This window comes from Phasianus colchicus, chromosome 26, assembly GCF_987193195.1.
Source record: "Phasianus colchicus chromosome 26, bPhaCol1.hap1.1, whole genome shotgun sequence".
In the NCBI taxonomy this organism is placed as follows: domain Eukaryota; kingdom Metazoa; phylum Chordata; class Aves; order Galliformes; family Phasianidae; genus Phasianus; species Phasianus colchicus.
Window position 1 is genome coordinate 6091168 of NC_143461.1, and position 22991 is coordinate 6114158.

The window sequence follows — 22991 nt, forward strand, 5'->3', positions numbered from 1 at the left end:
TCCATCTATCTGATCCCTCCTCCTGCTCATGAAGCATCTGTCAGCAGGCAGCAACCAACTCTGTGAAAAGCTGTTCAGATCCTTGCCCGGCTTCCCAGCTTGCTGCTGCAGTGCAGCTTTGCACTGTGCGCAGTCTGAGCCTCTCCACAATAGTCAGGGGAGAGCATCCTCGTGCTCCCAACACGCTGCAGCTCAAGGGTAAAGTTTCAAGCAGCTGCTGACAAAGAGAAACACCTACCCCAAAAAGAGGAAAACAAAATCCATCTCAAGGATGACAGAAACACGCACGTTAGAAGTTTCAGTGTTGCTCCAGCACCCTCTGGAATTTGCTAACCAAGCAAAGTCAGGCACAATGACTGCTGTGGGCAGGACACTCCCAACTCTGCTGACAGCATTTGATGTAAGGTTCTGGCCTGATGGCAAATGAACAAACCCCAGCAGTTCCAGGGCCTTTGTTTGTAACAGCCATCCAGCTCCTCAGGCATCTGCTGACAGAAGCCAGCAGCAGTTCTGCATGGACATGGCTGGGAGGCAGCAGGATGAGGCTCCTCAGGAAACAGAGCACAAAGGCAGGAAAATGAGCAGAGGTCTGGAGCAGGCTGCAAATCATCTGGTTCTGCTGTATGGCATATTTACAGGTGTTTGGATGGCTGCAGTGACAGCAAGGAAGAAGCTTGCGGCCTGTTTGCACACCAGGACCTCAGAGCAGCTTGGACATTTACATTCTTGTTTGCTATTTCTTGGCTCTGAGAAACATAGATGTGACTTTGTAATGGCTGAGCATCTCTTGTGCTCAAGGTTAGGAAGAAGGGATCAAAGCACAATCCTGCTTCTTGCTGTTCTTGCTGTGTTCTTCTTGGAAGCTTTCATAGCATGTCCTCCCAGTAATTTATTTTTGCTGTTGTCAGGAAACCCATGGTGGATGAAAAACACTGTCCAGGAGAAAGTTCTTACAGACCTCCAGAGATGCATGAGATAATGGGAAGCCTCCAAGAAACTCAGTGCTGGATGAAGTCAGTGGGGTTTGGGAAACAAGCTCCTTTTCTGCTAGGCTGCTCTAGTTTTGTGCAGCTGTAAAGCAGATAAAGACATTTTTGCATAAGGACACATCTGCTTGGTGTGGGCTTTGCTGCCTTTGTCTCTTCAATGCTTCTGAGTCAATCTTTCTTTTATCAGATTGGTTCAATAATGTTTTCCCTGCAAATCTTAGTTATCTTTGTGTTCAGCTGCAGTAGCCTAACCACTGTGTGTAATGCAAGCTGCAAATGTAGTGGGGGAGCTCTGGGCATTCACTGTTCTGTTTGCAGGAGCTGGCTGTAAAGCTCTGCACTTGCAGAGCTGTGGTCCAAGCACGGCATGGCGCTGGCTGCCATGGGATAGGATACTTATGTGGTCTGCTGAAGGAATGCATTAGCTGGAATTAGCAATTTTTCCTTGTGGAATTGGTGTTCCCTCCTCCACTCTGTTTTTTTTTTAGCAAGCTCTTCAAATGCAGGTGCTTCTGGATGGCACTGATTTGCAGTTTACAGCTGGAGACAGGCACTGAGCATATAGGAAGATGTTCCCTTCACATTCCTGCCAAATGGTGAGTGTTTCAGTAGTCCTGCACATCACCCTAAACTTTCCAACAGCCTCCCTCTGCCTCCCCTCGCCCCTGGCAGCAGGTGAGAAGGGTGGGAATGCCTCTTCGTTCTACCTCCCTTTCTTTTCACACAGGGCTCTAAAAATCCATCTCTGTTGCTCTCAGAGATGCAGGAACCACATGCAGGGGATAATGCAACCGGTAGGAACCCTGCAGTGATGGCACCAGGATAAGGGGCCAAAATCATTCCTCTCAGAGTGAGCATGCTGGAGACCCCATGGAAATAATCTCCAAGCCCAGCCATAGGCAAACAGCTTAGAGCAGAGGTTTTCTGTTTCTGCCACGGTTCTGACCAGTGCATATCATCTCCCCATGTTTCTCCACACCCCCTGGTCTGGAAAGAAGCTGGAAGCTGCAAGCAGACCCAGTAGGATATTGGAACCCAAGGTGACATCTTCTGAGCTGTATGTTTTGCCATCCTGGAACTGCTGACACTGCATTTATCCAAGTGTGTAGGGACAACCAGAGGCTCCTCCTGCCTCTGTTCTGCCTTCCCTTCACTGGTGCCTGCTGTGCATTGGGATGCACAAAGCAGCAGCCACAGATGAGTTCCCTCAGCCTCAGTGTTCTTGTTGGCAGTGCTGTGCCTACTGGATTGCATTCACACTTTCATTCCAGGGACACGGAGATGTGACAGTGGCACAGCAGGTGGAATAGATCTGTTCCCACCCCCAGACAAAACTGCCACTAGCAGCTACCCCCCCTCCTCCAATGAGTGCACAAAGTAACACCCTTCTGTGTCCTTTGCTGTAGGTCCTGCAGACAGCCAGCAGCACGGGGATCCTTCCACACTTCCACACTTGCAGCTGTATCAATATCAACATTTACAGCATTAAAATTACAGGCATAGTGCATCCACGTGCTGTGCTCCCACCAGAGTGCCATTATTTGGCCAGCGTGCTGGGAACCAGGCTGCTCACTTCCACAGGAGTGTGAAGGGAGCCCCAAGTCACCCCCTCGATACAGGGAAATTTGCAGCAATCATCGAGGCATTACATCTCCTCCAACTATAGCACACATGCTCCAACTGTAATCTTTCCAGCAAAAGCCTTGTTGGTTGAATGCCTCCTTGCTTTAATCCCTGAGGTTGCTGAAGGATGCTGCTTTCATCTGATAGCATTTATGAACTGCTATAATGAGTTCTGGCTTCCTGAGATAAATTAAATCGCTCACTCAGAGGTGCAAACTTCATTAATGCCAACAGTGACTCAGATTAGCATTATTCTAGTTCAGAATATAAACAGACTGGACACATGAAAGAGGTTTGGTTGGCATTTCCCCGCCCGCCCCCCCCCCCCTTTCTCTTAACCTTTCTAATTGCTGTTGATTTGTGTCTTTTGCTCTGTGTATTCAAACCCTGTGCTTCTCCACCTCTTCAACTTCCAGGAGAAACTGTTGTATGACACACCACCATTCTGGACTGACTGGTTTAGCTGCTGACTGTTAACAGTGATAGATATTTGGCAATTTTGCCTGGCAAGTTTCAAGCTCTTTCACATGCTTGTTAAGTCAAAAAACAAAACAAAACAAGAAAACTACTCAAAAATAGAGCTGATGAAAAATTAAAGTCCCTTCTTCCTGCTCCAGGTTAGAGCCTTGACAGGGAAAATTCCACAGTGGAAATAAGATGTTGCAGGCTGAGACAAATGGCACAGAATAGATGTGTATGAAGTAACAACACATACCATAAAAATACAGAAAGTGTCATGGTGTGAAACAAGGAGAGCATGGATTGGCAAGACAGAACGCAGCCACTGGAAGAGCATTTTCAGGAACAAATGTGTTGGAGCCATCTGCTGCCTCCCCAGCAGTGGTGACAGTCACAGCACATCTCTCCCTGAAAAGTGTCTATTATATATTTTGCAAGTGTTGCTTGCCAAAAGGTGCAATTACAACAAATGGAACAGCAGTGACACTGCCCCATGTGGCTCTGAACAAAAGGTGCCCTCAGCTGCACGCCCTCCGCAGGGGAAGGCAAATGCAGTTGTGGGGAGTTGCAAAGTCTCAAGTATTCAATGCAGAGAAAGCTTTTCTTCGTCCAATGCAGGATCCCAGTAAACTCTTGGAAGCAAGAAGATGAATTCCTACTGAGATATAGTCCTACTGAGGAACAGCAGAGTGCAGAGTAGTGCTCATGAACGCTGGGTGCTGGTGTGGCAGTGTACCTCGCTCCGTGCCTCTGGGCTGTGCTCACCCCCATGCACAGTGCTGATATTTATATGAGAAATGGCTGCAATTTCCTCAAAAACAAACTGCTACCTCAGTCCATTATTAAATCTGCTTTTCCTGCCAAAACATTTTAATTTCCACTTCCTCAGACTTGCTTTGTCTTCATTGTCTCTATTTTTCCTATATTTTATGTCAGATGGTTTGTCTCTGACAAATGAAAGTTTGCTTTTATGGTAAATCTTTCTGCAGGATGGCGTGTATCGGCAGGAAAGGAACCTTTCCTTTTTCATCATTTTGCCAATTAAAAACATTGCCTGCAATTTGCATTGTTCATAACCAGGGAGAAATGAAATGCAGAACTGGTTGCTGCTGTGCAGCCAGTGCTCTTGGGCAGATGACAAGCTTCCTGTCTCTGCCCACATAACAAGGCTGTGTGCATCAGAGAGACATGATTTTTAAGACTTGCGTAGAGCCAGCTAAAATGCTGTGTGCTCCCATTTTTGCTTTAATTCTGCATAGGAAAAAGTCACAGTTCTTTACCGGTGCCAGAGCTAGAAGGCCCAGGTGGGAAGCCGGATACTGTTGCCGCAAGAGGCATGATAAACTGCTGGCCACTCTTGGTCCTCACCCACCTGACCCGAAATTATGCCCTACCTTCACCTCCTTGGCAGTGCGATCTTTGACATCTGCGATGCACCAGCTTGGGCATGGATTGGGCTCCCTTTGCCTGCTAGATTTTATGGGTGGGAAAAAAAAACACATTTTTATTGTTGCTGAATGCTAGAGGGAGAGGTGGGGAGGCAAATGGACAGAATGCACAACAGCAGGAGTCTGGATCAAAAGAAAAAAGTGACGGAGCCTGACGTGTTCTTCCCGGTAACGCCAGAGCCTCTTCCCACGCTGCATCCCGGGGATCAATGGACGGAGGCTGCCTGGCGAGGGGCAGGCAGCCCTTCCCGAGGCCGGGAGGCGGCGGGGGGCGGTGGTGGCCGGGTGGCCCTGCCCAGCTCCAGCTCCGGTTGGTGCCGTCAGGGCCGGGGGCGCGGCCATTGCGAGCGCCCGTCCCGGTAAAGCGGCGGCGCTGCCGGCGCGGCCCCGCACCATGGAGGGACACCTGGCTCGTTGCAAGATCGTGGTGGTGGGGGACACGCAGTGCGGCAAGACGGCACTGCTCCACGTCTTCGCCAAGGACTGCTACCCGGAGGTGTGCGGGGGGCGGCGGGGGGCGGCCGGCGGCGCGATGCGGTGCGATGCGGTGCGGTGCGATGCGATGCGATGCGGTGCGGCGCGGCTCGGCTCGGCTCGGCTCACCTCCCTTCTCCCTACCCAGAGCTACGTGCCCACCGTTTTCGAGAACTACACGGCCAGCTTCGAGATCGACAAGCAGCGCACTGAGCTCAACATGTGGGACACCTCAGGTGGGCTCGGGGAGGGACGCGGTGGGTCTCGATGCGGCCTCTGTGGGATCCGCAGCGGGCGTCAAACGCTGAAATCCCGTTTCGGTGTCTTTGCGCTGGATTTTGCGGCTTTCTCTCCCCCGGCCTTGGGGCTGGCTCTGCACATCGTTTAGGTGCTGACTGCGTATCGGTGCATCTCAGCCCTGACCACGTATGAGATGCAGCAGAGCACCAACAAAACCAGTTCTGGGGCCGGGAAGGAATGGGGAAGCAAGCAAGGTGCAGCCGAGATGGGAGACCTCACCTTGGAGAGGAATGTGCTGTGGGAATATACTGTCCTTTCATCACTCACTCCAGGAGTTTCTGGGTTGCTTCAGTTTTTTTGTGTTTTGGTTTGGTTTTGCCTTTTCATCTGCATCCTCAGTTGTGATGCTGCAGGGAGCCCTGGGCACATCTCAGCTCTCCAAAACCCTTTTCAAACTTCATGCTGCCTCTCTGGGGAGACATGAGCTGTAAGTGAACTGCTTGATGCAGAGCTAATAAAAATATTGGCGTCTAGCAAAGGTTATGTGCATCCTTTAATATACCTCTGACAACCTTTTTGGACTGCTGCGTATACATAGCAGAACTGAATGCTGGGCTCTGGTGGTGTACATACATAATGGACTTGCTGATGGTCTTTCCCCATAATTTTTTGAGTCTTCTTAGTGCTCAAGAGCAAAAGTAAATTAAAACATGATATTAGACAGTTTTAGGTCTTGTGCACTCAAATTCCTCACTATAATTTTACATCCATCAGATTACAGCTGTAGGATCAGCAGAGCTCTATTTAGAGCAGTGACTTTACTGATTTTTAGACGAGCTTTAAATTGTAAAATGTTTACTGAGCTTCTACTGGAGGCTTCCCAACCTGGCAGACTTTGCTTTTGGAAATTTTTATGTCCTGAAACAAACAGGGGTCTTTTGCCTGCTGAGTTGTGAGCCCTGGGGGTTTCCAAACTGAGGACTTCTGCAGCTGATCGGAAAGGACTGGTTGTGTTGTTTTTGTTTCATGCTCAGCAGCTTTGCTCTGAGTGTCTGCATTTGATGAGAAAAACTTCACCTTTGGAGTGTGTAGAAGCACGCTTAGTGCACCGTGTGGGCTTTTTTTAGGAACTCTCTGGAATATTTGGCTTTGATCCTACAAATGTTAAAAGAAAATAACATGATAAAATGGCTTTAAATCTGTGTATATGCACCTAGTACTTGCATCTGATGTTGTCATGCATTCATTTTTGTCATTTTCAACAAAAGATATGAGTCTGTCTAGTGCTTATCTCTACAGCCAAGAGGAAATGGACTTTGATTTTTTTTCTCCCTTTTTAAGAGCATTGTTGTAGATAGAGTTCAGTAGATAATTTTCCAGATAAATTTCCTCCTTTTGCAGCTTTCATTTGAAATATCCAAAAGCTATATGTCAGTAAACAGTCCTGCAAAGCAATACATAGCAATTTTTTTCTAGTAATCAAACTGACATTTTGAGCTACAGACTGCAAGCTGCTGCTGAATTTCCACTTCGGAGACACTTGTAAACAGCTTTTGGTAGAAAAAGTTTTGCACAATAGCAAATGGAAGCAACTGAGCTGAAGGAGTTGAGAGTGGCTGATTACCCTTCCAATGCATATGACAGGTGCTGGGTGCACTTCCCCTTGTCTCTGCATTACCTGCCATCTCTTTTAAGCAGCTTTGTGGGCAGGGGCTTGTTGTTAGTGTTAAACTCATCCTAGCAGGAACGGGAAGGGAGATGCTGGAAATCTGCTTCCCTCTTTTATATCTTAGATGCTTTCCATCTTTTAGTTAAGTAATTGAAGCTGAAGGTCTCCTCCAAAAATCAGCAGACAAATCTGGACAGGGACTGAAGTCAGCTGTGAGAGTGGTGAGTGGCTCAGCAGATGCTCATAGTATCATCCTGCTATGGGCACCAGTGAAGGGCAGCTGCCCTGGAAAACCTGCTGCAGGGATCCCAGCCTGCCTGGCTGCTGCTAGCTCTTCTCAGTAATCCCTGCCCATGTTGGGGTGTTATCTGCTCCCTGGACATGTAGCAGTAGCTGCAGTGGGGAACTTGGGAAATACAACATTTAAGTGTGAATTGGCCCTTCCTCTGATACTAGCAGATAGCGGGCTGGCAGTAAACATAGTTAGAGAAAAACTGCCCTACTGTGGGCAGGGATGATGGGGAGCTGAATTGCTCCCACGCTGTACTGGGACCTTGGATTTCCTTTAAGTATCTTGTAACCCTTGCTTAGTTTTTTCCAAGGCCGAAAGACAACTGGAAGCTTAGCGGTACTGAGAGTCCTTCAGACAGAGCAAATACAGGCCCTCTGTGCCCACTGCAATGCCTTTGATCCAGATGCCTGTTAAGGAAAAAAGGGAGCCATGTATGAGCCTGATCCCTCACTACTGCCTGCATTTGTGGCTTATGGGAATGCCCAGGAATGGCACTGCACCGTCTATGTGCTCACTGCCATCTTCCAAAGCTGCTGCAGAGGACTTTTCTGTCCACACAGAACCCAAGCTGGTCTAGCAGCTCTGCTGTCTGCTCTGCACTGCAGCTCACGGCGGGAGAGTTGTGTGGCTGCCAGCCTTTTGCAGGGACTTGTGTCTGATAAGCAGATTCGCTTTCAAAACAAGAATAACATTGTAAAGTGCAAATCCCTCCCTGCCTCCCTCTTTGCCTGTGCTCAGCAAACAGTCTGCCTTGGTATGGCTGTGTGGGAACCAGCAGGCTCTGATAACAGTCCCTTCATTACGGGAACTACCCAGGAATGTTGATGAGATTAGAGAGCTGAAAGGGGCCGAGTTTAGCAATGGCATCTCCATTGATGCTGGGGCTGGGGATTCCCAGCACGCAGCTCTGGGATTGCAATGGCTGCCTCTTCCCATGTGCTTTGAAGCAGAGAAGAATGTGGAGCTACCCTTTCCATACTAAAATAGCTCCTCCCATGCTCCCTGTTGAGGCTGGGAACCTCGAACTAGCATGCTTGTCTTCTGCCTCAGCACAAAGACGTAGTTAAGCTTGAAAATATGTGTAGCTGGGTCACGTTCTTAGGCAGGTCAGGAACCAGTCAGACAGAAGTTGAAAGGGCTGCAGTAGAAATGCGTATCCTGGACTGGGTGGAGATTGGATCTGGGGAGACCTGACACAATGTGAGAGAAGTGAATGGGACACCAGAGTCCCTGGGGTATGTCAGACTGGGCATGGTGTAGGTGCTGCATGGTACAGAAGCCGCTTCTCTCCCTGTATGCCTTGGGGGTGTCCCTTGTGCCCCAGACACCCATCAAGCAGCAGCTCCTTAGCCAAGCAATCATGTAGAGCAACTGCTGAAAATCCCTGTAGGAGGGAACTCTCACTCCATCCTCTGAGCATGATGACTTTGCCTTTCTGCCCACCTGGCACCTAGGTGCCCCTCACTGTGCCTCAGGGTGGTACTGCGGTAGGGAGAGGTCCAGAGAAGCTGGTTGGTGCCATGCCACCAGCCCTGCAGAAGAGACCTGGGTACAGCTTTCCTCTTGCCCTAGATCCTATGGATTAGATCAGTATGCAATTAAACTTCACAGGCGTGCAGGTCTAGCTTTCCCTGTGGGGAGAAACCTTATCTGGTAGGCAAGCAGCCAGGGAGAAAGCTGCTGCTTGTGCACAGCAAACTGGAAATGTGTAGCATTGCATACAGATAACTTGTGCTCACTCAACCCGCAGATATGGTCCCCAAAGCCAGAGGTCTGTGGGAATTGGCTGCCACTCCTAGTCCTTGTTACACCCAATAAAATGATGACAAACAGGTTGAGGCAATGCCAACCACCCTTGTGATGTAGCAAAAGTGCCTGGAAGGGACTTCTGGTTCCTTTTTGCCTCCCTTGTCAGCTGCCATGGGTGTGATTGTTAGCACCCTTGTGTAGAGCCCCACCAGGTACTAAGGCTGTGATCCCGCCTCACAGGCTCAGTGATGCTACCCTAGGGTTGCTATTAGGGGCTTCTACAGAGAGCTGCCTCCCTGTCACCAGCGTGAGGAGCCCAGGATGCCACCTCAGCCCCTGCAAACACCATTCCCTTCATCGTGTCCATTCTGAGACATGGCAGCGAGGCTGCTTAGCAGTTTACTGGTGTTTTTTAAAGCACATCACAAGAATTAGGAGCAGAGGTTAATTGTCCAAGCTGATTAGCTGTTGTTTCAGTCATGCACTTTCCAGATGATTGCTTGCTCTGTGTCATGGAATAGTTTGCTCCTTTCCTGAAGTGCTGGGCTTTGCAGTCATGTTGCACAAGTAATAGACAGGTCACAATCCAGTATCAGAAATGCTGTGTCAGAGTGCTGGGGCTCAGAGGACTACACTTATGGCATTCCCTCTGCTGCTTTTTGTCTCCCTCTTCCTGGAGTTTTGTGTCCAGTTCTGGAGCCCCCAGCACAAGACAGACATGGAGGTGTTGGAGTAGGTCCAGAGGAGAGCCACAAAGATGATTGGAGAGCTTGCAGGGACAGGCTGAGAGAGCTGGGACTCTTCAGCCTGGAGAAGAGAAGGCTCCAAGGAGACCTTATACTGGCCTTCCAGTGTCTGGAAGGGGCCTACAGGAAAGCTGTGGAGGAACATTTTATAAGGGCAGGTAACAACAGAACAAGAGAAAATGGTTTTAGGCTGGAACAGGGTAGATTTAGATTAGATATTAGGAAGAAATTCTTCACTGTGAGGGTGGTGAGACACTGGAAAAGGTTGCCCCGTGAGGTTGTGGATGCCCTCTCCCCAGAAGCATTCAAGGCCAGGCTGGATGGGGCTTGGAGCAACCTGGTCTAGAGGGAGGTATCCCTGCCTATAGCAGGGAGGTTGGTACTAGATGGTGTTAAAGCTCCCTTCCAACCCAAACCATTCTAGGATTCCAGCTTGGATGGGATGCCCCATCTCCCCTTTGGGCCACCTTCCTCTGGCAGGAAGGGCCTTGTTCCAGGGCTCACCTGCTTTCCCCAGTCCTGCTGCTTGTGGAACCCCCATTGTGAGGCTTGGCCATACTCCAGTTTGTCATAATTTCTGTTTGTGCCCTTGAAGGGGTTCTGAAATCTGAAGGGGATGCAGCAGTGAAAACTCTGGCTGTAATGGAAATAGATGCTCCAGGTAGGAAACCACCATTGGCCTTGCCTTGCTGTATTACTGCTGCAACTTGGGAGACCTCGGTTCTGGTGAGGGACAGCGGGGCACTTTATCAGCCTACCATGCCACCCTTAGCTGATTGCAGCTGTTTGTCTCTCTTGGTCTGCTTTGCTCTCCCTTCAGTCTCTAATGTCACTAATTGCTGCTGCATTCAGAACCTTGACCTCCAGGTGGTTGAAGCCTGGCTTCAGACTGTGGTGCTGTCAGTGATGTCATGATATCTTGGATTTTGTCTCCAGTGCTTAAATTCCTGTTTCTTTCACTTGTCATTGCACTGAACTGGACTCTAACAAGCACTGTTAGTGTCAGAAATGTGTTTGTTTGGTTTTTTTTTTATATCAGTGGGATCTGCATTATCCTCACGGACCCTTGACCATTGAGCCTGCTTCTTAGGGACTGTGGGAGCTCAGGAACCATGCTGTACTTCATCCTTCCCAAACAGAACCAGCCACTGTCTTGCTTTCAGGAGAGAGGGTCCAATTTGTCCAATTTCACACTGGGAGGATGAAGTTAGTCGCTGAATTGTGTTGTTTCCTCAGTGTGCACTGTTTCAGCCTGGGAAGCCAAGTCCACTAATTTCCAGGCCACCTGTTTATAAAGCCCAACAGCGTTAATGATACAGGGAACAAGAAGGGTGTTTGTATATCCTTGTCTGTTGTATATCAGGCACACAGAGCCATTGCTCTTCAAATGCTGCTTTTGCAAAGGCACTCCAGATGTCCCAAGGAAAGAAACTGTACTGATGGGTCCTCGTATGCAAGTGATGGGCCCCGAGAAACACCTTACTGGGGCAGGCCACTTGCTGCAGGTGTCCTGGAGGGTTTGTGGTGTCTGAGGAGGGGGTGATGGGGATTTGGCTGCCCCATACAGGGTCCATGTTCTGTGCTTGGTCACTTCATGAAGCTGCATCATGTTCCATCTTCCACCAGGGAGCTCCTGTGACAAACCCACGTCCTGCCTGCTTCCACAAATTCCCTATGGTCAAGCTGAGTTGAGTATGGGGACCACAGAATAACAATTCATTTCATAGTCTGCCCCCAGGAGGACAAAGGGATGGGGCTTGACCCTTGTGGCTATTTAACTGCTGCTCTCAAATGTTCCCTGAAGCTGAATTCCTTTTTTGCTCTCTACTGCAAACTGTCACTATTCCTCTGAGCTTATTTCCCCTTCACTAGCGGTTTGGGTGACTGTGTGCCCCCTCATTACATCTGCAGAGGAAATGCTAGCTCTGAAGCATCCTCACTGTCTTGGAGAAGCAGCTGAGATTTTTGCGGGCTCAGCATGGGGACTGAGCTCTTTCCTTGCCCAGGGTGTCTGGGACAGCTGCCACTTCTGTCTCTCCCATTCACCATCAGGTTTTCAATTCAGTGTTTTTCTGCTTTACTCGGCGAGGAGACAATAGCTGAGCTGTTCCATGGGACAGGGCCTTTCTCATGCAGATGTGCTGCTTTCACCAGGGTAGGGGAGCCTGTGGTGCCCCCTGTCTATTGCTGTCCCCATCCATGGTGACAGCTTCCTGCACCTTTTTTTCAGTCTTAAAGGCATGATATAAATAAAATATATTATTAATACTTTCATGATCATCTGTCCTAGCAGAGGAGCTACTAATCACGAAAGCCATCACATTCACTATCACTTTATGTAGTATTAACATGCGTGGAGCGCTGCCGTGGGGAAAGCATGTGGTGATGGGTCAGGAGTTTGGGCCAGAGCTTGATCCCCTGCTTGAGAGCAGCGTCACTGTCCTAGTGCCAGGCTGCTGTACCAACCTCTGAATTTCAGATAACAACCCTGTAGATTTTATTTTTAATTTGTTTTTGGCATTTGGCTTGCTCCAGTTTTCTCTCTTTAATCACAAACAAATAGGTACATAGGTCCTGTTTCTTGCAGACCTGAGTGCCAAGTTGGAGAACAGTTCATGCAGAACCGGAAGGCTGGATCTGCAGACATGCAAGTCTTGAGTGCGTGTGTGCTTGGAGGTGCCAGTGTGTGGGGCTCTAGGGTGCCTTGCAGGAATGGCTAAAAGGTATTGAGCACTCAGAACCCACATATCCAGAGATCTGGAGCTGAGGGAACTGGGGTGCTTGTGTTTTGTCTTCATCAAAAAATAACAGATTCAAAAATTAGAATGATCAACCAAAGAGAATATCCTGATTTAGCAGAGAGAAAGCTGGGGATGATGTAAGTCTGGAGCACAGCACTGCTGGGCACCTTGACTGTTGGTCTCTTAGACTGGGGAAGGAATTTCAGGAAAGTGGTGTTGATCAGCTGTCGGTGAGCAGAGCTAACAATGGGGTCAGGGCCATTCCTGTCCCTTGGAGCTAGGAGCAGAAAGTTAGAGCATGCAGAGGCAATTTTGATCTCATTAAAAAAATGATGCTCTTGACCTGGGGCAGATAATCCTTCCCCTCGTTTTGCCATCTCACCAGCTGCCCAGCTGTGTAGTGACAGCAGGCTGGGGGTTTGGGATGGATGGTGACCAGCCGTGCTGGCTGCACTCTGCTGCACTGTGTGCTCTGCCAGTGCAGTCTGTGACATGCTGCAGAAAGCAGCAGGTTGCTATGATACAGTTTGCTGTACCAGTGTCTGAGCTGAAAGGAGCCAAAATCAATCTCTACAAAAGGAGCATTCCTGGGCTGGGAGGAGGTAGATTTAACTGCAATGTTTATGTGAAGTGGAGGAGCAACTGGGAGAGGATGTGTATGTAAGTGCTTCCCTCCCACCTGCCTGGGGCAGCTGTGCACGGGAAGGGCACACTTCTGATAAAGGGTCTAACACATCTGAGCATGTAGATCAGTGCTGAGTCTTGAATCCCTTTAGGCAAACCTGCATCTGGAATGAGAATGTAAGCTTGGTCTGAAGGGCAGCTTGGTGCTGCAGAGCTCGGTGCTGCCAGCAAAAGCACCAAGTCACTCGTAAAATGGGACTCCTCATGGGGCCAGCTCTGCCCATCAGAAGATGAAGCATTCTTAGCCTGAAGCAGGGTCAGAAATTTCCAGGGTTTGCTGTGCCCCAGCCTGCATCCTCTGTCCCCACACTGGTCCAAGCATCCCAGGCACTGACTTTCCCTCTACAAAGAGGGCTGGGCTCTGTGGAGGTCATAGTCTTTCTGCCATGCTGGATGCCAGCTGCTTTCATTCCAGTGACTTTGCAGGGACAAAAAACTGTGCTGTATTTTTTCTCATTTGTGTCTGTGGGGACTGCAGCAGCAGAATGTCCCTGCAGTTGGCTTTGCTGTGAACCCAAATGCACATGGGGTGCTGGCATGCCTGCTCTGTGAGTGGTGTGGGGCGTCCCCGGTGCCCCCATCCTGCTTCCAAGGAGGCAGACTCAACAAGGGATGACGACTCTGCTTCCCTTTTTCATAAATGAACAGCTGCTTCTCACCCCTCCAGGAAGTTTAAGCCATTGCAAAGCCAAATACAAAACTGAAACAAATGTTTTTTAAGTAGCAATAAGCTGATTGTTCCACTACTGCTTAGTGGGGCATTTACTATTTCATATAGAATACACTTCAAACAAAAACATTATGGGATGATGGCTTTAACATCTGAAATTCATACTGAGGGGTTGTATGTACAGACGTGGATATGTGTACATGGCAGAGCTGTGCAGGATTCTGCCCTGGCTTTATTCTACTCCCTGAGAAATCCTGCAGAATGCAGCATCATTTCCTCCAATTCAGAACTCATTCACCAAATCCTTGTACATCTTTTATGCACAAACAAATGAAAAGAATCTGACTTTTTCCAGCATAAATTCAGAGCAGAAAGTTCTTTTTTTACCTATCTTAAATTCTCACAATTGTTGTGAGTAAGCTCCTCTGTAAAAAGATACTGAGAAGATTAAAACATAGCAGTAGCCCTGCTCATGGCCTGCTTCTCTCAACTACACCTTCCAACTGTTAGGAGTACAGCAACTGTATGACAAGTGATGGATTCATGTGCAAGCACGGCAACCCTTCCAAGCTCCCCATCCTGTAGATTTCGAGCATGCCCAACAGCACAGTTTACCATCTCTTGCTTGCTAGATGCTCACATGTGGCCATGTCTCAATTCTTGCTGGAACTATGGACTTACAGAGACGACTGAGGCTCCTCACCTGCCCCAACAGGTGTCAAGCAGCCCATGGATGAGACTTTCTGCTGACTGCTTTTCTCTCTGCAGGCTCAGCCTATTATGATAATGTCCGTCCATTGGCATACCCGGACTCAGATGCCGTGCTCATCTGCTTTGATATCAGTCGCCCAGAAACCTTGGACAGTGTGCTCAAGAAGGTGAGTGCCCAGGGTGTCTGGGCTGAGATGGAACCCTGCATCCCCTACGGCTGCTACCAGGGCCAAAAGCTCCCTTGGCTAGAGTTTGCCTGCAGCAGTCTTTAGCAGAAAGCAAGATATTTCTTTGTCTGCAAGGAGCATCGTGAGTGATACAGCTCACTGCAGTATGCAGTGCTTCTGTCAGTCTGCCTTTTTGCACACATGCAAACATGGGAACAGGGAGAGATGGAGGGTGTCTGTTGTGTTTCTCATATCAGCACTGGGAGGAAGCCCTGGGGCTCCAGTGTCTTGGCAAGGGGACAAAAACCCTCCAGATAGCTTTGTCAAGGGCTTGGTTGGGCTCTTAAGATAGCTCCCAGCACCCAGCTCAGGGGGCAGATGTCTTTCATGGGGATTGAAAGCATCTGCTGCTTATGATAACAGGGTAATAACACAAGCAAATCTCTTGTACCTTAATGAGATGCAAGCCCATCAGTAATTAGCTGGGGTTGGGCTTTATCAATGTCTGTCCGCATGCTCCTCGTGTGAGTCTGCTTTGCTCACTGCAAGGTCTTTCCTATGGGGCTCACAGATAATTCCAGTGCTGTTAGCAGTGTCTGATAAAGCAACTTTTAATCCCTGTGTCACATGGTATTTCTTAAGCGCCTCTGAACAGATGCCTTTTTTCCTTTGGTGCAGGCTTACAGCCTACGGAGGTAAGTCACATTCCTAAGATACCATGAAGTTGAAATAGGATTTAGCTTCTTCTGATATCAGGCAAGTAAGGAGAATAACATTCTCTATTCAAGCTGTAGGCAAAGATGCTAATTCAGCAGAGGAAATCTTTATTATTGCTGCCCTTCTGCTACCTGGCTTGTCTTCACAGCGTGTACAGTTGAAGGGAAGGAGCCACCCAAAAGGATGCAAGCAGCTTTTAATTTTCCACAAAGTGGGTTTTCACGAGATGGCACCTCTGTTCTGACAAGGCTTGATGGTTCTGCAAACCTTGGGCTCCCCACATGTTGTCAGGCATGGGAGAAGTGGGTCAAAATGCAGAAAACAGGCCCAGTGGCTCCATCTTGGCAGGGATTTTCATCCTTTGGATAAATTTGGGTGTTTGGATTTGTTCATTGGAGGATGCTCCAAATGAACTGCAGCATCCCCCTTGAATGCTGATTCTGGTGGCAGAGGGGGGCATGTGGGAGTCCTGGTAGACAAATTCCGCAGCAGGGAAGGGATCTGTAGGACAGAGACTGGAGTACATCTCCTGCTGGAAAACACCATTTTTTCCCTATATTTTGCAGTTTCTTTGTTCTGGTATTCAGTGAAACTTGCGTCATTGCTGGTGCTTCCTTTCTCCAGTAGGTTCTGGAAACTGGGCTGTGAGTTGGGTTTTCTTCCCCTTCTAATTGCCTGGGGTATATGCCTAACTGTCAGCCAGTAAAGCAGGAACTGCAAGTTCCAAGAGACATCTTCAGCCAGTGGGAATCTCTATTTGTCATCTGCTTGCTGCTCCAGAAGCATTAAATGGGTGCTCAGGGTGCTGGCACACTGCTGGGGCTGTGCAGGTCTCTCCCAGCCCCAGTCAATGGGTTTACTTACCATTGGAGACACCTCACTGCATATTGAAACTTTTTCGAAGCTCAGAAAGGTACTATTAATGAAGAAAGTGGATGCTTGCCCTGGCCACCTTTTTTCCTTCCTTCAGTCTTGCAGGAGGCAGCATCTTGAATGCAGCACGTTTGCAGGGTATATCTGGACCAAGTGAGCAAAAAGTTAATCTGAGAGGCACTCCAACCATTTTTATCATTGCCTGTGGCAGTTGTTAAGGAAGAGCACATTGGCTTCCAAACAGCTGTGACTCCAGTTTGGAGAATCTTCCCACGGAAGGCTTCCAAGGTGAAGGCAATGTATTGTTATGGTTCCAGGGAGCAGCTCTGGTGAATCCCAGCTGATGGGGCTTCAGGGATTGTGCAAAGTGGTCACCATTGTACTGAGACCCCACGATTGGCTTTGTTGCTCCAACCTTGACCCTTCTGTAGGCTGTCCATTGTCACACAGCCTCTGGCACAGCTGTGCACCTTCTCTCTCTTGTCTTTGCTACAGTGGCAAGGGGAGACACAGGAGTTCTGCCCCAATGCGAAAATCGTGTTGGTGGGCTGCAAGCTGGACATGCGGACAGACCTGAACACGCTGCGGGAGCTTTCCAAGCAGCGCCTCATCCCAGTGACACATGAGCAGGTGGGTTTTGGCAGCTGTTTTCCTCCTGCACCTCCTCAGATAAGTTAGCTCAGCAGCAGAGGACCCCCACTTGGTCCTTTGGTCTGAAGCTGACCGGATCTTGGCTCAGGTACTCTGAGCTTGCAGCACTCTTCTTCCCTGCCCTGGTCACATTGGCAGTGCTCTGCTGAACCACCTCGTTGTTTGCAGTCAGGAAGCCTTTCCCCAAAGCTAGTGGAAATGCCCAGCTTAATAACTTGGATTAGCTAAAGTAGGACGAGTGTGTTTCTACACCTCCTTGTTGGGCATAGCTGGGGTAGGGACAAAGAGGCTGGGAACTGCTAGGAACTGCTGCAGTCACCAGCATAGGGTCACAGGCTCTGATGCTGCTGCAGGGTGCTCTGTCCTAACCTCACTCCTCCTTCCTTCCCCAATCTCTGGGTCTCAGGGCAGTGCTCTGGCACGGCAGATTGGGGCAGTGGCCTACGCCGAGTGCTCCTCCAAGGTGTCGGAGGACAGCGTGCGGGATGTCTTCCATGTCACCACACTTGCCTCGGTCAACAGGATACACAAGAACCTGAAGCGCTCCAACTCCAAACGGGGACTGAAGCGGGCATCACAGATGCCCAGCAGGACGAACTTACTGAATGACACAGAGATCAGGAAAGACCGAGCCAAGAGCTGTTCCATCATGTGAAAAACAGTCTGTAAATAACGTATGTGTGTTGTCCATTTTGTACAGTAACTGGCCAAGACCAGGGCATGGTGCTGGCTGTAGGAGCCAGCTTGCCTTTCTGAAGCCTTTCTTAGTCCGTAGGGCTGAGCAAAGGTCCCAGCTGCAAACTGGGGTGCAGGAGGCACCCTGCACTGTCAAGACCTCTGGGTCAGCTGCTGCTGTGCTGATTGCTTGGGAGAAAGGAACCACTTGACAGAGAAGCATTCAGGCACTGCAAGGTCTATGGTTGGATGAAACAAAGCAAGAGAGAGTGATGCTGCATGCATGCCATCCTCCTGTCCCCATGGCCCAGCCTCTGGGTGACATAAGGTGGTGGGACCTGGACTGGAGGCTGGGAGAGGGGGAATTGCAAGCAGCAGAATGACTGGGAGAAAGTCCTCTTCCAATCTGCCTTTAGAAGAGAAGCGTTATTTGAGCTGTTGCTATCTGTGGTTGGACTGGATGGCAAGCCACCAAGAAAGCACCCTGGGGAGGATGCGTAACCTGGTGAGCACCACGTTGATCACCTCCTGGGAGACTATAAATGGGCAGCTTTTCTCACGGTACTTCAGATACTTGAATTCTGTTCCAAAACCAACAGAGCAGATCTGGCTGCAAGGTATGTCCCCGTAGATGCATCCTGAAAATTGTGGTTCCCTTCAGCAAGCAAATGTCACTCAGGAGCTTGTGCCTCGCTTCTGCCAGCCTGGTTCCTCATCAGGCTGCTCACTGCCACAGGCAGCTGCACCTCCAGGCACACAGTGTCCTGAAAAGCAGACTGCAATCACTCCCCATGTCCTCTCCTTCACCCATTTTGAACTGCAGATTGTGTTCCATGATGCTGTGTTTGTCTGGTACAAGACACAAAAAGGATTATATGTGTCTCTGCACCCTGACTCCACTGCAGCAGTGGGAAGAAAGGTGCTCTCTGCCCATTTTGTATGACGGTACAGCCTGCTGCCAACACCTCTCATTGCTTCTGCTGCTGTCTTCTCTAAATGCCTTTAACAACAGTGTTAGCCTTGATCTAATGACACGTAGACACTTTATGAAAAAAAAAGTCTGCTCCATTGCCAGATCCAGCTGTGTCGGTGAGCTACAGAAAAGAAATAAACATTGTTGGAAAAAGCACAGTGCTTGACTCTGATCATTTTTAATAGTCATCCTTTCAAAATACCACCTAACTTCTGTTTGTGCCCTCATGGCTCACTCTAACTCTTGACATACATTCATGCACACTTGAGCAGAAAACAGAGAGGCCTTAGCTGCATGTATTCATTTTGGAGCCGAAACATCTTCCTTGAATAACCTCTCATTCCATCCTGACTCATTCAATAATAGGCAGCACTTGCAGCTTGTCTGTGCCTGATCCACTAATCTGAGCTGATATGAGATGCCCTCATCCTCACTGTATTGCTAGCTTCAAGTGAAGATGGCTTTCACCTAATATTTTGTATCTCCTGTCCTGCCCAGGGCTCAGGCTTCATCTGCATCACAAAGACTTCTTAGGAAACTGGAAGAGCTAAGCTGCCTGGTGGCTCCCCATGAAACTGTGGAGCTCTCCATGTGTGGTACTCGGCTTGGCCCAGTGGCTTTGTTTTCTTTGCTGCAGCCACAGCTCTGTTTCACTTGCTGCTGCAGGTGCTTTTCTTTCTGTGCACTGCAATTCCCAGGCTATGGCTGCTAAAGAAGGCCCTTGGGGATGGATTGTGGCAGTGTAAAGACATGTCCCAGAATTAGTTTGCAAGAATCCATCAGAATTAATGCCAGCAAATGCCTCTCAGGAGACTAAGGCAACTGAAATAGCCTCCAAGAATATTTATCATAAAGTAGCTGAGCTGGATCCATGGGTGAGGCAAAGCAGAGACATTAAAGCCTGTGGGGATAAGCCCTTACAGCCTCATTTTCCATCATCAGGCTCCTTTCTTACAGCCATGTGACCAATGTTGCTGCTGTGAGTGGCTCAGATGCAGAAATCAAGACAGCCAAAGGTATTTTGGATTGCTGATCTTTAAGGAAGTGGTTTCCAGGAGAATGGAACTGCGTCAGCATTCACTGATTCTACCTTCCTTGGCACAATAACCAAGGTATCTCTACATGCTTGGGGCATCTGCCACTTGCTGCCTGAAGCATCATGGTGGGGTACAAGGGCTGTCCTCATGCCTGTGAGACAGCCTGGTGCTCAGGAGGCTTTGATGGCAGCAGCCACATCCCACCCCAGGGCTGGTGTCAGGGCTCACAGGCACAGGTCTGAATACAAACTGGCATTCAGGAGGGGATCCCCATGTGAACTGGAGATGTGCTGAGCTGCCTGCCAGCAGGCAGGGCTAAAGAGATGAAAAGCAGGCAGCAACAAAGGGCCTGACACCATGAGTCAGCAGGGAAGAGAAAATGCAAGTGGTAGCAGAGCAGCAATCAGAAAAGAGCATTTATGGGGTTTATGGGGCATTTTTCAAGGAGCCTGAACTGCTTAACTCCTGCAGTACTGCTGCTGTCTGTAGACACCTTCTTTCTGGAGCACTGCAAAAGTCACATGGCAAGCGACTGTGAATATATTTATACTGCTGCTTGCACTTGGCAGCCTGATCTGGTGGGCAACAGGCAGCCTACAACAGGGGTTGAGGTTGGGGTGGGCTGTGAGGTCCCTTCCAATCCAACCACACTGTGATTCTATGTATGGAAGGAGCTCCAGAAACGTGGTAGAACCTTTTGTTGAAAACTTTTGTTTTGTGGATTTATTTATTTTCCATACTGAAGAGAAATGTCATTTTTGCTATGCTGTTCAGTGTAGATCCAACTAGCTGGAAACAAGTGGTATGATAATAACCACAATTTCATTGGAATGAAAGTAATTGGTGACCAGCTGCTTCTAGAACAGACCAAAAAAAACCAAACCAAAACAAAACCACAAAAAAGACTACAATGAAAAAGCATGAAGCAACCAAGATGCATGCATTCTGCCAGAGTGAACAGGACCAGAGTTCAGCTGCAGCTCTTGCCAGAGCTGAGCTAGACATGGAAATACATTTGCAGCTTACTAAAATCTAATGCAAATTCAAACGTAGATGCTGCGCCTAAGCAAACCTGAAGCATGCATCTATTATGCCTTCATATGGCCCAGATCAACTGTTTGAAGTCATCTTTGAAAGTTTAGGCTTCTGACTTCAGAGTGGGATCAAATTCTGGACAAGAGTGTCCTCATCCCCTCCTGAGAGGGCCGTAAGGGCTGCTTTTTGCAGTCACCATTCAGCACGCAGCTTAATATTCTGGCAGTTGCTTCTCCTCGGGCTTGATGGACTATAAAGAATAGTTGGCCTCCCACAGTGATTCATTTAAACAGACTTCTCAAAGGAGCCTCTCTCTCCCTCTCCATCTCTAAAGAGGAATAAGCATGCTGAGACAGGAAGCAAAATCAAAAGAAGTAGAGAAGAGAGATAGATAGATAGATAGATAGATAGATAGATAGATAGATAGATAGATAGATAGAGATAGGAGGAAAGAAGACCCACAGACACAGAAGAGCTCAAACAAAGCTGCTACTGGGTCCCTGCTCCTTCTCACTCAACCAGCAGCCTGCCTGTGAACAATTAGGGAGATTTCTTATATATATATATGTATGGGAGTAAATGGAAAAAAAGAGGATGTATGTGTTTTCTGTTTTTTCCTTTGGGCATTTGTCTACGTGACAACAGTACTTTTCCCACAAATAATCCTCTTTTACATCTGTAATATGATTGGAACACTTTTACTCTACTTTAGCTGAACCCTGAGGATCTGCTCCTGCCTGGTGGGTCAGAATGTTCTCTTCCAATTAACCTAATTCTGCATCAGCACAGACAGATCTGTTACCTTGCTCCTAGAGCTACTGATGGACAGGTAAGTCAAAGGTTCTTAACACCACCAAGAAAAACAGAAGCCCTTCCAATTCTTCCAAGTGATGCCAAACCTAGCAAGGAAGCTGCTGGTCCCCCCTAACCCCTTGGTGCTGATAACAGGCTTCCAGCCCAGGAGGAGCACTTGGCTCTTGCTTTACAAAGGCTGCTGAGTTATCTCATGTGCTGAGAAAAGTGCATTTGTGTGCTTGGCCTCATTCACAACAACACCATTGTCTGCAGCCGCTAAGCCCAGGCTGCCCCAGCTAATTAGCATGGAGAAATCAGCATTCTTGTTGCACCCCTGGTGTCACCAGGGAAGAAGGACAGGCTGCCAAGCAGCTTCCCAGAGCTGTGCCTCTGTGCCAGAGGGAGGACTCTTCTCTCTGTTTTGTGCAGGGCTTTGTGGATTTACATCCACAGCAGGACACAGGAACTTCTGCATGCTGAGAGCAATCAGGTCAGGGTGAGCTGCTGCAGCACCTGGGACATGGCAGAGCTGTGCTAAGTCCTTGGCCTGCAGCAAGCAAGGCTATCAGGCAGCCTCTAGCCCTTCTTTTCCTCATCACACAGTACAGCTGACAACCAAGTTATTCAGGCTGCTGGAGCCTGCCCAAACATCTTTCTCTTTTACCTTAGCTGCATTCTGCTTATTTAGGGATAAAGAGATCCCAAAGTTTTGATAAAGCTGCCCATCACCTGCACAGGCTTCTTATTGTCAAGGTCACCAGAAAAGCACATCTGCATGCCCCCTTTCTACTTCCTAGATAAAATAAAAACAGGAAGAAAAGTCTTTTTTCGTATTCTGAAGAGAGAAGCTCCTGGAGCAAGGGTAACATGGAGAGCCCCAAAACTCCTCTGCTAAGTAGGCAGCTTCCTCCTGTGTGCATCTAAATCACAGATATTGTCACAGGTTACCTGTGGCATATCACAAAACTATGAATTTATCTTTACAAACCACTTGCAAGTTCAGGAAATATTGCTTTCCATGCCTTACAAGTGAGAATGGAGCTGGTATCTGCCAGAAATAAGGTGCTGCTTTTTGTTACACAGTAGCTTGAAACTGTTAAATCAAAGAGAATTCTGACAGATTGAGATAATTACTAAGTATACTGAGCAGAGCAGCATTTGACTACATATTAATGTGTCTATTGATGTATTTTTCTGTGAGATTATCAGATACTCTCATGATGCTCTCTGCTTCCTCCAGTTTTGTGCCAGTTGAATGCTTATCATGCAGCTGTTAGAACTGGGCCTTTACCTTCCCACTATAGCCCTGGGGTTTAAGTCTTTAACTGACCAGTAGCAATTTAATACTCATGTTAGAAATGTCAATATCACTTTTGGAAATAAAACATTTCTATTCCATTCTGGTGGTAGGAAAGTTCTCCAGGAAGATTCATAGAATCAATAAAGCTTGAAAAGACCTCTAAGATCACAAAGTTCAACCCCAGCCCATCCCCAACATGCCCACTAAACCATGTTCCTCTGTACCACATCACCACAGTTCTTGGAATTCACAGGAGATGGGAATTGCAGGAGC

General features: G+C 48.4%; 1 protein-coding gene across 1 annotated transcript; it reads left to right on the forward strand.

Annotated features, from left to right (window-relative positions):
* Positions 1–4854: 4854 nt before the first annotated feature.
* On the forward strand, positions 4855–18731 carry RND2 (Rho family GTPase 2). Its single transcript, XM_031600558.2, has 5 exons — positions 4855–5015; positions 5142–5229; positions 14553–14662; positions 16748–16882; positions 17310–18731. The coding sequence occupies exons 1-5, from the start codon at positions 4914–4916 to the stop codon at positions 17556–17558; spliced, it is 684 nt and encodes a 227-aa protein (XP_031456418.1). The 5' UTR covers positions 4855–4913; the 3' UTR covers positions 17559–18731.
* The last annotated feature ends 4260 nt before the right edge of the window (positions 18732–22991 follow it).

Coding starts and splice junctions, on each gene's coding strand:
- RND2 (XM_031600558.2), top strand. CDS start 4,914: ATGGAGGGACACCTGGCTCGTTGCAAGATCGTGGTGGTGGGGGACACG. Junction 5,016..5,141: donor CCAAGGACTGCTACCCGGAG/GTGTGCGGGGGG, acceptor CTCCCTACCCAG/AGCTACGTGCCCACCGTTTT. Junction 14,663..16,747: donor TGGACAGTGTGCTCAAGAAG/GTGAGTGCCCAG, acceptor TCTTTGCTACAG/TGGCAAGGGGAGACACAGGA.